The sequence below is a fragment of the Taudactylus pleione genome, unplaced genomic scaffold (assembly GCF_031769625.1).
Source record: "Taudactylus pleione unplaced genomic scaffold, aTauple2 ptg000306l, whole genome shotgun sequence".
NCBI lineage: Eukaryota > Metazoa > Chordata > Amphibia > Anura > Myobatrachidae > Taudactylus > Taudactylus pleione.
The window spans coordinates 2,476,199-2,490,737 of NW_028284707.1; the positions used below are offsets into that span (position 1 = coordinate 2,476,199).

Consider the following 14,539-nt stretch of genomic DNA (forward strand, 5'->3'; position numbering starts at 1 on the left):
ACAAGATATGCTCTGCAAGCATGTGTATGTTAAACTTTGTGTCAGGCCCTATTGGGACACAGTAAAAGTAATTTAGAAAGCAAACACAAATGTAGGTCCAAAGCACAACATTGTGCGCCGCTTTGCGTGTGAATTCTCCAGGTTTTGCAGAACGCCCCAGAATGTGCACGTCAAGAATGGTGGTGCCTGCAGGGGAGTGCAAACATGTACAACTGCTTATTGGAGGAGCTGGACAGATTAGGATGTTCCTAGATATTGTAGGCTGGGACAACTTGTGCCTGTGCCCATATCCAACAATTCAATTTCACTTTGTGGGCTTCTAAACATAATACTCCATGCGTAATATTCTTATTCATGTGCAAAGTAGTGTAAATAGAAGTTTCCTTTTATATAAGTTTAGATGATAATCCGAACTATTAGAAAATCTTGTGGGCTTTAAGTGTTGTGAAAACATAATGCACTGTACATTGTTATAGTATGTACTTCTTTAAATTACTTTCTGAGGGGCATCCAATTAGGTGCGAGTTGGCTTGCGCAAGCAGTTCTCACGGGGAACTTGCACTGTGAATTGCAGTTGCAACCCAACTCTAAACTCTCATTTTCTTTTCAGAGAAAAAATGCGTTTTTTTGTGCAGGGTGTAAAAATGTTGGGACACAGGGCCTAATTCAGACCCGCTCGCGAGCGCCTAGCGCTCGCAAGCGGGTCGATGTTGGCCAAGTGCACATGCGCACGACAGAGGCGGCTCCGTCGTGCGCATGCGCGAGACCCGAACAACGACGGGGAAGCCGTCATTATGGGTCTCGCACCAAAGGGGGCGTGCTGTCGATGGTGAGTGACAGCACGCCCCCTTTGGTGGGCGTGCCGGGGGCGTGGCTGCCCAGACGGAGGCGTTCCCATGGGAACGCCTACCGTCTGGGGCTGGCCCCACTGACATCACTAGTGATGTCAGTGGGAGTGCTTTTGGCTCTGATAGAGCCAAAAGCACTCCAGGGCTTGCGGCAACGAGACCCTACCGCAAGGGTCTCGTCGCAAGCCCGATGGTCGCGATGGTCTTGACCATCGCGACCATCATTTTGGCCGCTCGCTATAGCTGTGGGTGGTCACCCACAGCTATGTGAGCGGCCAGGAGGCCGCTCTTAAATTCAGAGGGACGGCCCTGATTTAGAGCGAGCGCTCTGTCAGAGCGTCCGGCTCTGAATCAGGGCCACAGTGCAGAACCACTTTTTCATGCACTTTTTGCAAGTCTAGAAGAAATAGAGACAGGTGCGCAATGTAATCTAAGTGAGAGCTGAAAATGTCTAATGAGCTACTAAACTGCAACCCACTAAAACAAGTACAGATATAAAAGAAAAGGTAGTGCTGATAGACAAATATATAATTTTTTTTTTACAATGTGCAATAAAACAAATAGAATCTAATGTTGCAATACAATAGTCTGTAACAAAATAGTTAAAAAGGACAAGCTGCTTATACTGACAGAATGGTATCAATTATCTCCCCAATATATCACTTCTGAAGGCCCCCATACATCAGCAATCTGAAAATCACAATTGAACAATTTGAAGATTTATTGCCCGATCTTAGGATTTCCCAATCGAGCAATCTGCGCCCATACATTACAGATCTTTTTCAGTGATTTGCAGATCGATTGCAGCAAACACAGATCTGGCAATCTTGAAAGGCCTATCATTTTGCTAGAAACGGTCTGCAAATCTGCTGATCATGTCCATACACTAGCAATCTACAGCCCCAATCGATCTGTGAAATCCAACATGTTGGACAATCTGATTAAACAATTCCAATCACTTTTTGGTTGCAATCTGCGATCTGTGAAGCCCATACATTTCAGATTTTTATACACAATCGATTGCAAATTGCACGATTGCTGCAATCCATCTCTGATGTATGGGGGCCTTTAGGTATGTCTTTTCAGATGGTATATGGAAATAGAAAACAAATTCCCATTAGTATGGGATCTCACCTAATAGGAAATGTTTGAAATGTCAATTCCAATATATAGAATGATGCTTTGAGAATAAAGTCTCTGACAAGTTGCATGCACGGCACAGGAAGCTGAAGTAGATACCGATGGAGTATAAAGGTACTTGAGGGTGCCGTGGAATAATACCCGTCTGGTCCTGTGGCTCACCTCTGCCTTGGTCAGCTTCTTATTGCACAGTGGGCCTGATTCAGAGCCGGACGCTCTGACAAGAGCGCTCGCTCTAAATCAGGGCGTTTTTTTTTTTTTTTGCGAAGCGGCCTCTTGGACGCTCGCATAGCTGTGGGTTACCACCCACAGCTATAGCGAGCGTCCATGATGATGGTCGCGATGGTCAAGACCATCGCGACCATCGGGCTTGCGACGAGACCCTTGCGGTAGGGTCTCGTTGACCGCAAGCCCTGGAGTGATTTTGGCTCTATCAGAGCCAAAATCACTCCCACTGACATCACTTGTGATGTCAGTGGGGCCGGACCCAGACAGTAGGCGTTCCCATGGGAACGCCTCCGTCTGGGCAGCCACGCCCACCAAAGGGGGCATGCTGTCACTCACAATCGACAGCACGCCTCCTTTGGTGCGAGACCCATAACGACGGCTTCCCCATCGTTATTCGGGTCGCGCACATGCGCATGACAGAGGCACCTCCGTCGTGCGCATGCGGATTTGGGCAACATCGACCCGCTTGCGAGCGCTCAGCACTCGCGAGCGGGTCTGAATCAGGCCCAGTCTCCGTTTGAGGCTACCGGATTAAATCGTCTGACACCCTGCGTCTGTGTCCATGCCTGAATGGTCAGTAGCCGCTGTTAGTTTGTGTCCAAAATAGGCGTGACGTGAGAAGCTCCAGGAGATATGGGTAGTTTCCAGAACCAAAGGAGGAGATCACTTCAGTGTAAGTCTGTCCCAAAGTAGAAGCATAAAAACGGATACCCCTTAAGCCTCAACGCGTTTCTCAGGGACTTGTCTCCCAGTTTCTTCAGAAGAAGGGCATAGATAGTCTGTAGTATCAAGACAGGTTTATATAGGCCTAAAAGTAACACCCCTTTCATTAATTAGTTCATTAGTAAACACCTGTAGTGGTACCAAGGTCTCACTTAATTAAATTGATTCAATAGAGAATAGAAGGCAATACAAATGAAAGAAAATAATGAAAATGCAAAACACACATATAGCGTAAATGTATTACAAGATACGGATAAAAGAAAATATATCTATGTATGCACATATGAATAAAAAGAGTATCTCCATGGCACTGATATTAGATATAACAAATGCGAGTAGCACAAATAGGCATTTCTAATTAGATCTCGCGTTTCTTAGGAGTGCACATTTGTGTGATGTTTGTGAGTTTTATTAAGTAAACTCGGTATTGCGCCTAATTGGATTGACCCCATAGTCTGTTATGTTTGCATAGAAAATGGATACCTCGTAATTCCACAATCAGCTCAGTATCTTGCGTTTTATTAGCACTATCGAACTGGAACATTTTTGAAAATTATTAAAAGCACACCTATTATAAATCTAATAAATTAAGCAGTCTGGATAGTGCGTGTTCTAAATGGTGGTACTCCTTAAAACTGGCAACACTGACATCATTTTAAAACTGTAGGAGTTTAGGCTGTTGGATGGATCTTTTGTGAAAAAGGGTCTACACCCACATTGCTGAGGTCTGATCTTATTGTACAAGCCTGTCATCCTGTTAAACTGTTCTGATTTGGTTGTGATTTTGGAAACATTGTACCAAGTCTTGTTACTTGTATTCTTAATTTTTATTGTGTGTTTTGTGATTGTGCCCTTGTCTAATTTAAGATTAGACAACATAATTATTTTTTTCTGTGCCAGATGTTCAACATTACAGGACAAAACATTTCTGGAGTGTCTCCACCATTATGACATATACAAACATTTATAAAGGTAATAGATGGGTACTAAAATGTTAGTGACTTCGCTAACTTTGCCTTTTGGAAGCTAAGGTTGGGTTGATAACTTGTAGTCTGGAGATGAAGACCTGCTTGAGAATTTTGTAATATTATTTGACTTTGAGCAGGACGAACTTTGGCAGGGTTCACTCACCAGAGGCCCAGGCTTCGTTCGGCATGCAGGCCATGCTTTGGTTCTTTGGTTTGGAGAGGGTCTAGCGCTCCAAAAACATCTTTTCTATGAGGGAAGGAGGTGGAGTAGGAGGGAAACAGTGTGCCTAGTAGGAGAGGGACTGGCCCTGCAGGTGCCACTGTATTCATCCTCGAGTGCCACCTTGTGGCACTGTTGCCAAATTTTTCTAATGCATTGTGCAGTTCTGTAATCAAACTGCACAATATGGGGCTTGTGTTTAGTTGGGAGCAAGGCAAAAAAAAAAGCAAGTAACTTTGCACCTTGGCAAAACCGTGCTGCACTGTTTATGGGTCAGATGTGCACACAGATATAAATTTGGGAGGGAACGTGTTCAAACTCAAATTGCAGTGTAAAAATAAAGCCATCCAGCACTCTTGGGCTACATGCAAAAGCAGCCAGTATTTACCCTGCATGCAAAACAACAACAACATTTATTTTTCCCCCTTGCATTGTAGCATGGTTTATCCAGGTGTAAAGCTTTTGCTTTGCTCCCAACTCAGAATGAGTCCCTGTATCTTTGGTCATGACAGTACTTTTAGCTGTTGTTCCGTGTGTACGGTTATCTGCTAACATTATGTTTGCTTACAGGAGCTCTTACACCGACTGCAAATTATGGCAGGCTGGAACCCATGACAGAGTTAATTGTTTCTCCAAAAATTAGAGAGTCTGAAAACATTCCATCACATTTGTCACCTTTAACATCTGATGATTGGCGCGGACAATCTAATAGTATGACTCAGGATCACACAGACAGCAGAACCATAAGTAACCGAGATTCATCTGCACCTGAAGCAGAAAGTAAAGGCACCGATGGATTACCTTACGTTTCAAGTATATGGGACACATTAGGGAATCTCTTTTCACTTGCGGTTGGAAGGAAATCCTCTAAGACTTCTAGCGCCATTGAAAAAGATCTATTTGGGCGGACTTCACTAAGGAGGATTAACCTAGAGGCCGTTTTCAGAGTATCCCACCATGTACCCCACATTGTAGGAAGCAGCCAGGCATTCGGTGAACATGCAAATGATAACACTGTCCAAGTGTTTTTATGGTATCCCGAGCCCCCAGGCTTAATTCCAGATGTCATAGAGTCCTATGGAAAAATTGTAGAAATCCCATCTCCAAAGAGGAGGAAAATAAAAACCAAATCGGGCACAGAGCAATCCGAGGGTAAAAGCAAATCAGCGGATGTGGCCTCCAAGGGGCCCGAGGCTGTAGTGAGGATTGTGTGGCATGGATTTGAAGATATCAAAGATGTCATTGAGTACGACACGAGGAGTGGAAATACACATATCGCTAAAGTTTGGGTCAGTGTGCACATGTCTTCTCCTGTCAATTGTGGGAATTACAATAGCTAAAATTTTATATTCATAGAAAGAGGTTCTTCATGGTAAGGGTAGTCAGGCTGTAGGATGCACGACCAATGGAAGAGGTGGTATCAGATTTAATAACTGACTCTAATCACGGATTGGATCCTATATGCACACAGCTATCTATACTTCCGCTCCCCCTCCCTGGCAGGTGAATAGGAGAGGGATGAAGACACACATTGGTTTCTGTGGAGTAATGGAGGGACTGTAACCACTGGCTCTTGAAGATAGATGATAGAGTTAAGGGGCCCATACGTCTACAGACCCGATTCCCCATTCTGCCATCGGTGATTCGTGATCCGTCAGTGGATCAGGGAACTTCAACATGTGAAAAATCTCAGACTCACCGAATCCGATAATTTTTAGATCGGGGAATCGAGATTTTTCAACATGTTGAATATCCCCGATTGCCCAATCCTGCTGTAATCAGAACGGGGAATTGCTGCAATCAGTGGCAGATGTATGGCCCCAATACAGACAGATGTTCCATTTTTCCCCTTCCCTGTTCTTACATCCATCTATCTATGGGACCATATGAACAGCCCCACCGTTACTCCATAGTGATCAGTGATGTAGTTAGTAAATACCATTATTGGAGTGATTCATTTAGAGAATAAGGGGCCGGACTCCGCTGTGCCTGTGTCTGCGCTATTTGGTGGTTGCCTGTCTGCAGCGTTATGCAAATGCCGCTACAAAGCCCTTCTGTGGTGTACAAGTGTGCGTCTGATTGTGCAAGAACTGAGACGCCCGCTGTCAGCATCTATAGACGCTGCATTACCGTCCATCTGGTGCGTCTTTAGATGCACCATCGAAACTTGCACCAGCTCTATGGCAGGCACAGTGTTTCCGTCCGTGTATGGCCTCCTGTGTGAACGATTCTGCGTCTTTGTACGCAACCACTATCGGCAACACGCTCATGACCCTCCTATAAGACGGACCAACTTAGTGCGTGCGCTAAGTCACCTCCCTGTCTCGGCCCGTGCCCGTTTCTGCATCTCCCGTGCGCCCCAATCTCAGCTTTGACTATCTGAACGCATGCGCAGAAAAAAAAATCGATTCACAGCATCTGACATCACCAGTGCGTGCCCTAAAACCAAGAAGTACATTTAATTGCCAGCTCATATTCATGTAGAGAAGCAGGTCTTGCGACGACCCGGCCCCCATTGCTATAATTGGCGTGGCCTAATCAAGGGAGGTGTGGCTAGGCCCCCTTAGGAAAAAAAACCCTATTCGGCGCTTTGCGCTGGGGAGGGGGGCGCTGTGAGCCCCCGGCCCGGCGCAATACAGGGGGGGGCGCGATCAGTGTGAGTTATCCCCCCCACAGGCATCGTGTGCTGGGCTGCTAACAGATAAGAGGGAGGGGGCGTCGGGCCAGGGCCCCTCCAACAAGCCTGGGCCCGGGGTAATTAGCACCCGCTTCCCCACCCTCTGCTTACTCTTTGCAGAGGGAAGTGTCTGCTCACCGGCTCAATGCTGATACAGGTAATGTGCTGCCTAATCAGAATGTAATGTTTATAAATATTGTCTTTTTGTAGGTTCCCGAAAGGTTAAGAAAGAATATGAATATTAATATATCTTCAGCTGTAAGAATCAAATCAATCAAGTCATATCCAAAGATCCCTTCATCTATTACACTGCAACCAAGGCAGTGCTTGGTGAGTGGCTAATCCAAATTACTTTTGCATACTAAATGCTGCATGAAAACTAATAGAACATTCAGGCAAGACCAAATCCGGATTGTGGAGGTGTTTACAGTGATGTCCACTTTTGGGCAACCCCTTTTCAAACATACCCTTTTGTAACTACATAGAGAAAAGGTTATTCCCTTCACTGGATTTCATATGTTGCTTGAAGCAGAAAGCTGTCTCCTGCTGCAGTCCATCCATAGGCTTACTGTAAAGCTGTATTGCACTTGTTCCTGCTGTTAGGGAATTGAGAAGAACTTAGTACTGCAGCAGTCAGGGGAGGGGCGGATGCACAGTACAACAATGCATATTTTACCCAAAGAAAAGTCACCTGTGTCCAACTTTCAGCTCCTGTAAGTAAATAGAAAGTATGGTGGTTGCTCACATCAGTTTAATGATATTGCTCAGGTGCTTGTAAAGGGCAGGGTATATAGTGAACCACAGAAACTGGAACCCCCCCCCTTCCTTAACCTATGAATATACTGTATTTTCTGACATTGATTGAATGAGTTGTTTATTATAAAGGAAAGGTGTTTAATAATTAAGGGTTATATATAGGGTTACGTGTCAGATGCATTCTCTGGCCCCCAGAGAGACCTAGGTATTTTGTTCCCGGGCCCCTACCCCCTTTTGGTACCCTTGCATATAATTATTGTTTCACAATTACAGATAATGCCCTCACAGTTCTCTTTCCTTCCTTGCGTAAGTAGAATCATATGTAAAATATACTATATACGAGCATAATCACATGCATTCATGGTGCTCGCCCTTTGCCAAAAATCTAAACAGACTTCCATTCAACTTAAAGGAACCCCTTAATCTTTGCTGCTGCTCTAAACCTCATCCCATCTATTAGGTCTCTTTTGCATAGAACATACACATTTCCCCTATCCAGTAAATATAAAGTTCTCCCATCCCATCTAAATTTACATCAGTTTAATATTCTCAATCCTTTAGTAAGCGTTAGTTTGCTGATGACAGTAAGAACAGTCTGACTCCTAGCTCAAACCCTAATTGTTGTGGTCTCTTTTAAGGACAAAAAACTTACGGCGGAGGATATAAAATGTGCATTCAGTTCATGGCTTCAGACATCCAGTACATTATCGTCGCCTTGGATGTCAGGGAAAACTGGTCATGTACAGTTTTCTGTCACTGGAGGTAAGAGTGGATTTTTTTCTGTATTCACAATATTCTGTAAGACTGTGGCGTATATTTACTAAGCCGCTTGTTGGCGATTCTGGTTGTGGGATTTAAAAGATATTAAATCCAAAACCGGTAGTGCTTTGTATGTTTTTATTATTATTATTATTATTATTATTATTATTATTATTATTAAGAAAGAAGAATTTGTTGGTCATAATAAAGGGTGTTGATTTGACGTTACTCTAAGTACTTTTACCCAACATAAAGATTCATGTTACACATGAGCACACTTTTTGAGTTGTGCCTGCCTTGAACTTGTGGTCCGTGCACACTTGTGTGTGGTATAATGGATTTACATGAAAAAGGTCGACAATGTCTAGATAGACACCAGATGTTAGATAGAAAATAGGACAACAGGGACAAAAGGTCAACACACTAAAGGTCGACATGGAAGAAGGTCGACAGGTTCAAATGGTTGACAGAGTCAAAAGGTTGACATTAAAATGGTTGATGCTTGATATTTTTTGTTTTCTAACCCTAATCTTCACCCTAACATTCCCCTTGGTGCCTAACCATAACTTTCCCTCCTGGTGCCTATCCCTAACCATCGGAGTAGGTGCCTGACCCTACCCATCCATTCTAGTACCTAACCGTTGGAGTATGTGTCTAACCCTAACCCTCGGTTAGTGCCTAACCCTAAAAAAAAAAAGTTGACAATTTGTGTGTCAACCATTTTCATGCAACCTTTTGATCATATCGACCATTTGTACCTGTCGACCTTCTTCCATGTTGACATTTAGTGTGTCGACCCTTTGTCCCTAGCGACCTTTTTGTACCTATCGACCTATTGTCTGTCTAACATTTGGGGGTATATTTACTAAAGTGCTGGTTTTTAAAAGTGGAGTTTTTGCCCATAACAGCCAATCAGTTTCTAGCTATTATCTTCTAGAACAGCGGTCGCCAACCTGTGGCTCTTCAGCCACATGTGGCTCTTCCGTTGTTCTGATGCGGCTCCCTTGCCGACTCCCCTGACTGACACTGAATGCCTCCTCTAATAGAAGTGCAGCTATTCAGAGGAGGTACATCCTTTGTTGCAGCAGTCTGCTCCGCTCCGGAGGCATGTATGGGCGAAGTGGTAATGTCATGCCGCAAACAGGGGGCATAGCTCAACTTGTGACTGAACCTGCAGCCACGAGGCCGATGCGGACGCAGACCCCAAGCCTACCCACGTGACACAGTCGCAAAAGGGAAAAAGCTGTGGATTTTTTTTTATTTGTTTTTCTTTTTATTTGTGACATGGGGGGGTGGAGTGGCACATGAGAGTCTGCTGTTGTGACATATAAGGGTCTGCTTGAGTGAGATATCAATGGCTGGAGTGACACATGGAGAGTCTGCTAAAGTGACACATGAGGGGGACTGGAGTGACACATGGAGGGCTGGAGTGACAGAAGGGAGGGTTGGATTGTATTATGTGAATCTTTATTTTTTCAATGTATTGTTTGTGGGGGATGTAGTTAGGAAGCCGGCAGTTTAAATGCCGACCGCCGGCTTCCCGACTGTAAAATCCCGGCATGGGACTGATGATAGGCGTCTAAATACCGACGCCTATCATCAGCCCCACGCCGAAATCCCGACATCCGGCATACCGATCGTAGGTAAGCCGGGCGTCGGAAGCTCCTTAGCCGTGGGGGGTGAAGGGTTAGGATTAGGGACTCCAGGGGGGACTTAGGGTTAGGCACCCCCCAGGAGGGTTAGGTTTAGGCTAGGGGAAGGGGGGGTTAGGGTCAGGCACCACCAGGGGGAGGTTAAGTTTAGGCGCCCCCTGGGGAGGGTTAGGTTTAGGGTGCGGGGAGGGGGGGTTAGGTATAGGCAACCCTAGGGGAACGTTAGGCACTAGGGAGGGAGGTTTAGGGTTAGGCACCTCTAAGGGAGGGTTAGGGGGGGAGTGGGGATGGTTAGGGGTGTCACTTACCTAAGTCAGGATCTTCAGCTGCCAGCCTTCCAGCGTCGGTATTTCATCCGCCGGGCTTAGGTCCCGGCGGTGATTCATACCAATTCCGTTTGTGGATGTGGCTTTTTCAGTGTATTTTATGTGGATGTGGCTTTTTCAGTGTATTTTGTGTGGATGTGGCTTTCTGGCTTGTTTCAGTGTATTTTATATGGATTTTTTTTTCAATATTTTTTATATTGTTCTGGCTTTTTCTTTCCCTAGTTACCTCCACGGTGATTGTGTGCATGTGCTTTTACATGCTCCTACAAACATCATACCAGGGTGGTGACCTAGATGACCACGCCCTTTTTGCACGTGCGCATGTTCTCGGCTCTTTGACATACCTACAGATATTTTTGGGCTCTTTGCCTCTGAATGGTTGGCCACCCCTGTGCTAGAAGGTGCTAGATAAATGAGAAGTAGAATTTGATTGGTTGCCATGGGCATCATCTCCACTTTTAAAAACAGTCAATTTAATAAATATACCCCGTGGTGTCTATCTAGGCATTGTCGACCTTTTTCATGTAGATCTATATTCCGGATACCTGCACATTTAGTGTCCTAAAGTCCAGTATTAAAAAAATGACAAAGCATCCACCCCAACCTCACTGAACTATTTACCAAGAAAATCACTAAATCCATATATATATAAAAAAATTAAGTGACCTGACCACCCCATTTCTCTTGGCAAGTATACTAAAATTGCAATAATAATTGAAAATGTTTATTTACATCACATGCAGAAAGATATACTTCAACCGTAATATGCAGTACACACAGTCATGTTGCTAGTGACTCTTATGCTGTTGTTTTCATCAGTGATAATGCTGAAACAAGATTATTTTTATTTTAAATAGCCAGACACTTGTCCTCACTTGCATCCAAACAGTTCCTGGCCTTTGCTTTGATAGTCACAAGTGTTGAAAAACCTGGATCGCACAAGTAGGTGGCCGCAAATGGCACAAGGACCTTTAGAGCTCTTTCTGCTAAGTGTACAAGTAAACATGAGAGTGCAGAAACTCCGTGGGGTGGGGTGTCTGTCTCGTACTCCCAGCTTGAACGTTTCGTATCTACAGGGGGCACAGGTACCCCTGGCTAAGAACACCTGCCTTACAGTATAACAAGAAATGATAATTGACAATATAGAGAAAGTAAATAGTTGAATATTACCACTAATCTAACAATAATTTGTTTCCTTTTTCCATCCTGGACAGACATGGCAGAATTCTCGTTCATTTGTAAGGATTCTTCAGAAGATACGAGTCAGGATGAAATCTATATGCTATGTCCACATTTCCTACAGAAGACTAAAATTCATGTAAATATCATGTAAGATCATTTACCAGGGGGAAGTGGTACTAGGTATTAGGAAGTCATGTGACCTCTTAAGGTGCGTACACACTGGGCGATGAAGTGAACGACTGAACGATAACGATATCGTTATCGTTCAGTCGTCCACTTTATCGTCCATTTTTAACCCCAAAACGATGAACGATAACGACGACGCGCGTTCCCGCAGGTCGTTTGTCATCATCGTTCATCGGGCTGATATGCAGGCCAACCTGACGATCTCGTCAGGTTGCTGCATGTTGGGGAATGGGGGAGAGAGCCCGGCGCTGAACGATATCGTTAATTATATTGTTCAGCGGCTGTGCTCAATGTCATGAACGACATTGAGCACAGCCTGCCGGGGACACACTACACGATATCGCTCAGGGAGCATTTCGTGTAGTGTGTACGCACCAATATGGTGCCATCACCCGAGGAGAGAAGCCCAGGGAGAAACATGGCAGACTTTAATCCGGTGTCAGGCTTACCCTGCAAGGCAGAACTAATCCCATTACGTAACCTGTATCTAATACAGGGCCGAAACTAGGATATTTGTCACCCGTTGCAAGGCAGTAATTTTGCGCCCCCTCCCTTCCCGTACCTGGATTTTGTGCTTGCTCCTCCATAAGGCAGTGCACTAGTCATACGTTCCTGGTATAGTGACTTACATTATTCCACACACCATAATGCTCATTACACACTATTCCACACACTGTAATGCCTATTACCAAAGTGCCACTTACATATTTGCCTGACACCATTTTATGCCCCACAGTAAGGCTTCTAATTACTTTAAAATTAAGTGCTCGTCGTCAGGGGTTTTATGCTCATTACCAGGGGTTCCATGCTCGTTGCCAGGGGGTTTCATGCTCGTTGCCAGGGGGTTTCATGCTCGTTGCCAGGGGGTTTCATGCTCGTTGCCAGGGGGTTTCATGCTCGTTGTCAAGGGGTTTCATGCTCGTTACCAGGGGGTTTCATGCTCGTTGCCAGGGGGTTTCATGCTCGTTGCCAGGGGGTTTCATGCTCGTTGCCAGGGGGTTTCATGCTCGTTACCATGGGGTTTCATGCTCGTTGCCATGGGGTTTCAGGCTCGTTGCCATGGGGTTTATGCTCGTTGCCAAGGGGTTTCGCAGGAGAAGATGCAGCTTTCTGTATCTTCTCCCGGCAGCGCCAGCTTTCCTGGCACTTCCGGGAACGCCCTCTTTCACCCCCTGCATTCCGGCACCCGGTGTACGTGCACCTCTAGCCCCCCCCCTAGTTGCGGCCCTGTCTAGTAGTAGCTGCCTTAATGCAGGTTGTACTGACCAGTGCAACCTGTAGTAGTGGAGATACTACATAAAGCTGCCGGGCTTTACAAGCTGCATCGTTATCACTCACCTTTTAGAAAGGTGAAGAATTAAGAAGAATAGTATGCTGGGTACACACTATATGATGTATCGTGTGATATATCATTCCGATGCGGATTGGAACAATATATCGTACACATCGTATAGTTTGTATGCCCAATCCGTCATTCCCAGCCGTCGTACAGCGGATCGTGCAGTGTGTTTGGGTGGTGCAGTGTGTTTGGGTGGTGCAGTGTATCTTTTCATCAGTCACCACATCATTGGGTCACACTGACATATGTTCTGTAGACGTTTAATAATAGAATGGATTCTGAAATAAGCTTTTGTCATGATTGTGATGGCAACTGAATCCCTGTTGCCTGATATTTGGCGGCCGGCAGAGGCTTTCCCAATTTCTCCCTGTGGCTTCTAATATCAGTATAGATAGGCGGTACACTGTCCCAATTTATTTATGAATGTACAATGTTTTGACATTGCTGTGACTTTATTTTCTGTGTGTACCTGAAGCCTATTTGTATTTTATTTAGGTTGATCTGGAATTTGTGCCATCAGAGGATCTCCCCAGACCCTTGCAGGTTGATCAAAATCTCCTCTACCTGCAGATAAAGAACTTGGGGTATGTGTAAAGTTAGTTCACATCATTAATATTGTGTCTAGGGGAGACTCTACATATAGGGCCTCATTCAGAGGCGGTCGGAGGATGCCAGCCGTCGCTCAGAAACTGGGCGGCCACTTGCATCCTGACCGCCCACCTCTGTTGCGGTCGTTAGGCTGTGGGTTAACACCCACAGCTCTAACGACCGCTCGGGTGATGGTCGCGATGGTCAGAGTCCATCGCGACCATCGGGGCTTACGACGAGACCCTAGGGTAGGGTCTCACTTGTCGTAAGCCCCGGAGAGCTTCTGGCTCTGTCTGAGCCGGAAGCTCTCCACTGACATCACTAGTGATGTCAGTGGGGCCTCCCCCAAACGGTAGGCATTCCCATGGGAACGCCTCCGTTTGGGATGCCACCCCCCCGGCCCGCCTTCCAAATGGGGCGAGCTGTCAATCAACATCGACAGCTCGCCCCCTTTGGATCGAGACCCGATACGACCGGCGCTGTCGGTCGTAGCGGGTCTCACGCATGCGCACGACGGCGCTAGCGCCGTCGTGCGCATGCTCTGTGGGGGGCCATCGACCCGGTCCGAGCGCATCGGCGCTAACGACCGCGTCTGAATGACCCCCATAAAATCATATAAATTCACACACTGGTCCTCATTTAGGAAATGTACTGGTGTGGCCATTGCACATCAAGCTCATGCTTATTGTCTAGGGATGGCTATGAACCATCAATAGTTTGCCACTGGTGGTCGAAGGTTTTGTCATCAGTGACAGCGATCCGATGGTGCTCCACCATCGATGGCTGAGAAGGGTACAATTTTTTCTTTATTTCAGGTGCAGGGGAACTGAGCTTAGCTCCCCACCTGACTGCACTCAATCCTGTCCCTTCTATGATTGGCCTACAGGTTAGCCCTGCCCTGTTCAGTCCCACCCTTTCCCTGATTGGGCTGCCTCCCACAGCACAAA

At 45.7% G+C, this 14,539-nt stretch overlaps 1 protein-coding gene across 3 annotated transcripts in view; it reads left to right on the forward strand.

Annotated features, from left to right (window-relative positions):
* Window positions 1–14,539, forward strand: part of PEX1 (peroxisomal biogenesis factor 1) — a 66,187-nt gene that overhangs the window by 17,192 nt on the left and 34,456 nt on the right. For all 3 annotated transcript variants that reach the window (XM_088442229.1, XM_088442228.1, XM_088442230.1), the window contains exons 5-9: window positions 4,698–5,416; window positions 7,015–7,134; window positions 8,199–8,322; window positions 11,512–11,615; window positions 13,500–13,588. In XM_088442229.1, the coding sequence (XP_088298355.1) occupies window positions 4,698–5,416; window positions 7,015–7,134; window positions 8,199–8,322; window positions 11,512–11,615; window positions 13,500–13,588 (1,156 nt within the window). The remainder of the gene's footprint in view (window positions 1–4,697; window positions 5,417–7,014; window positions 7,135–8,198; window positions 8,323–11,511; window positions 11,616–13,499; window positions 13,589–14,539) is intronic.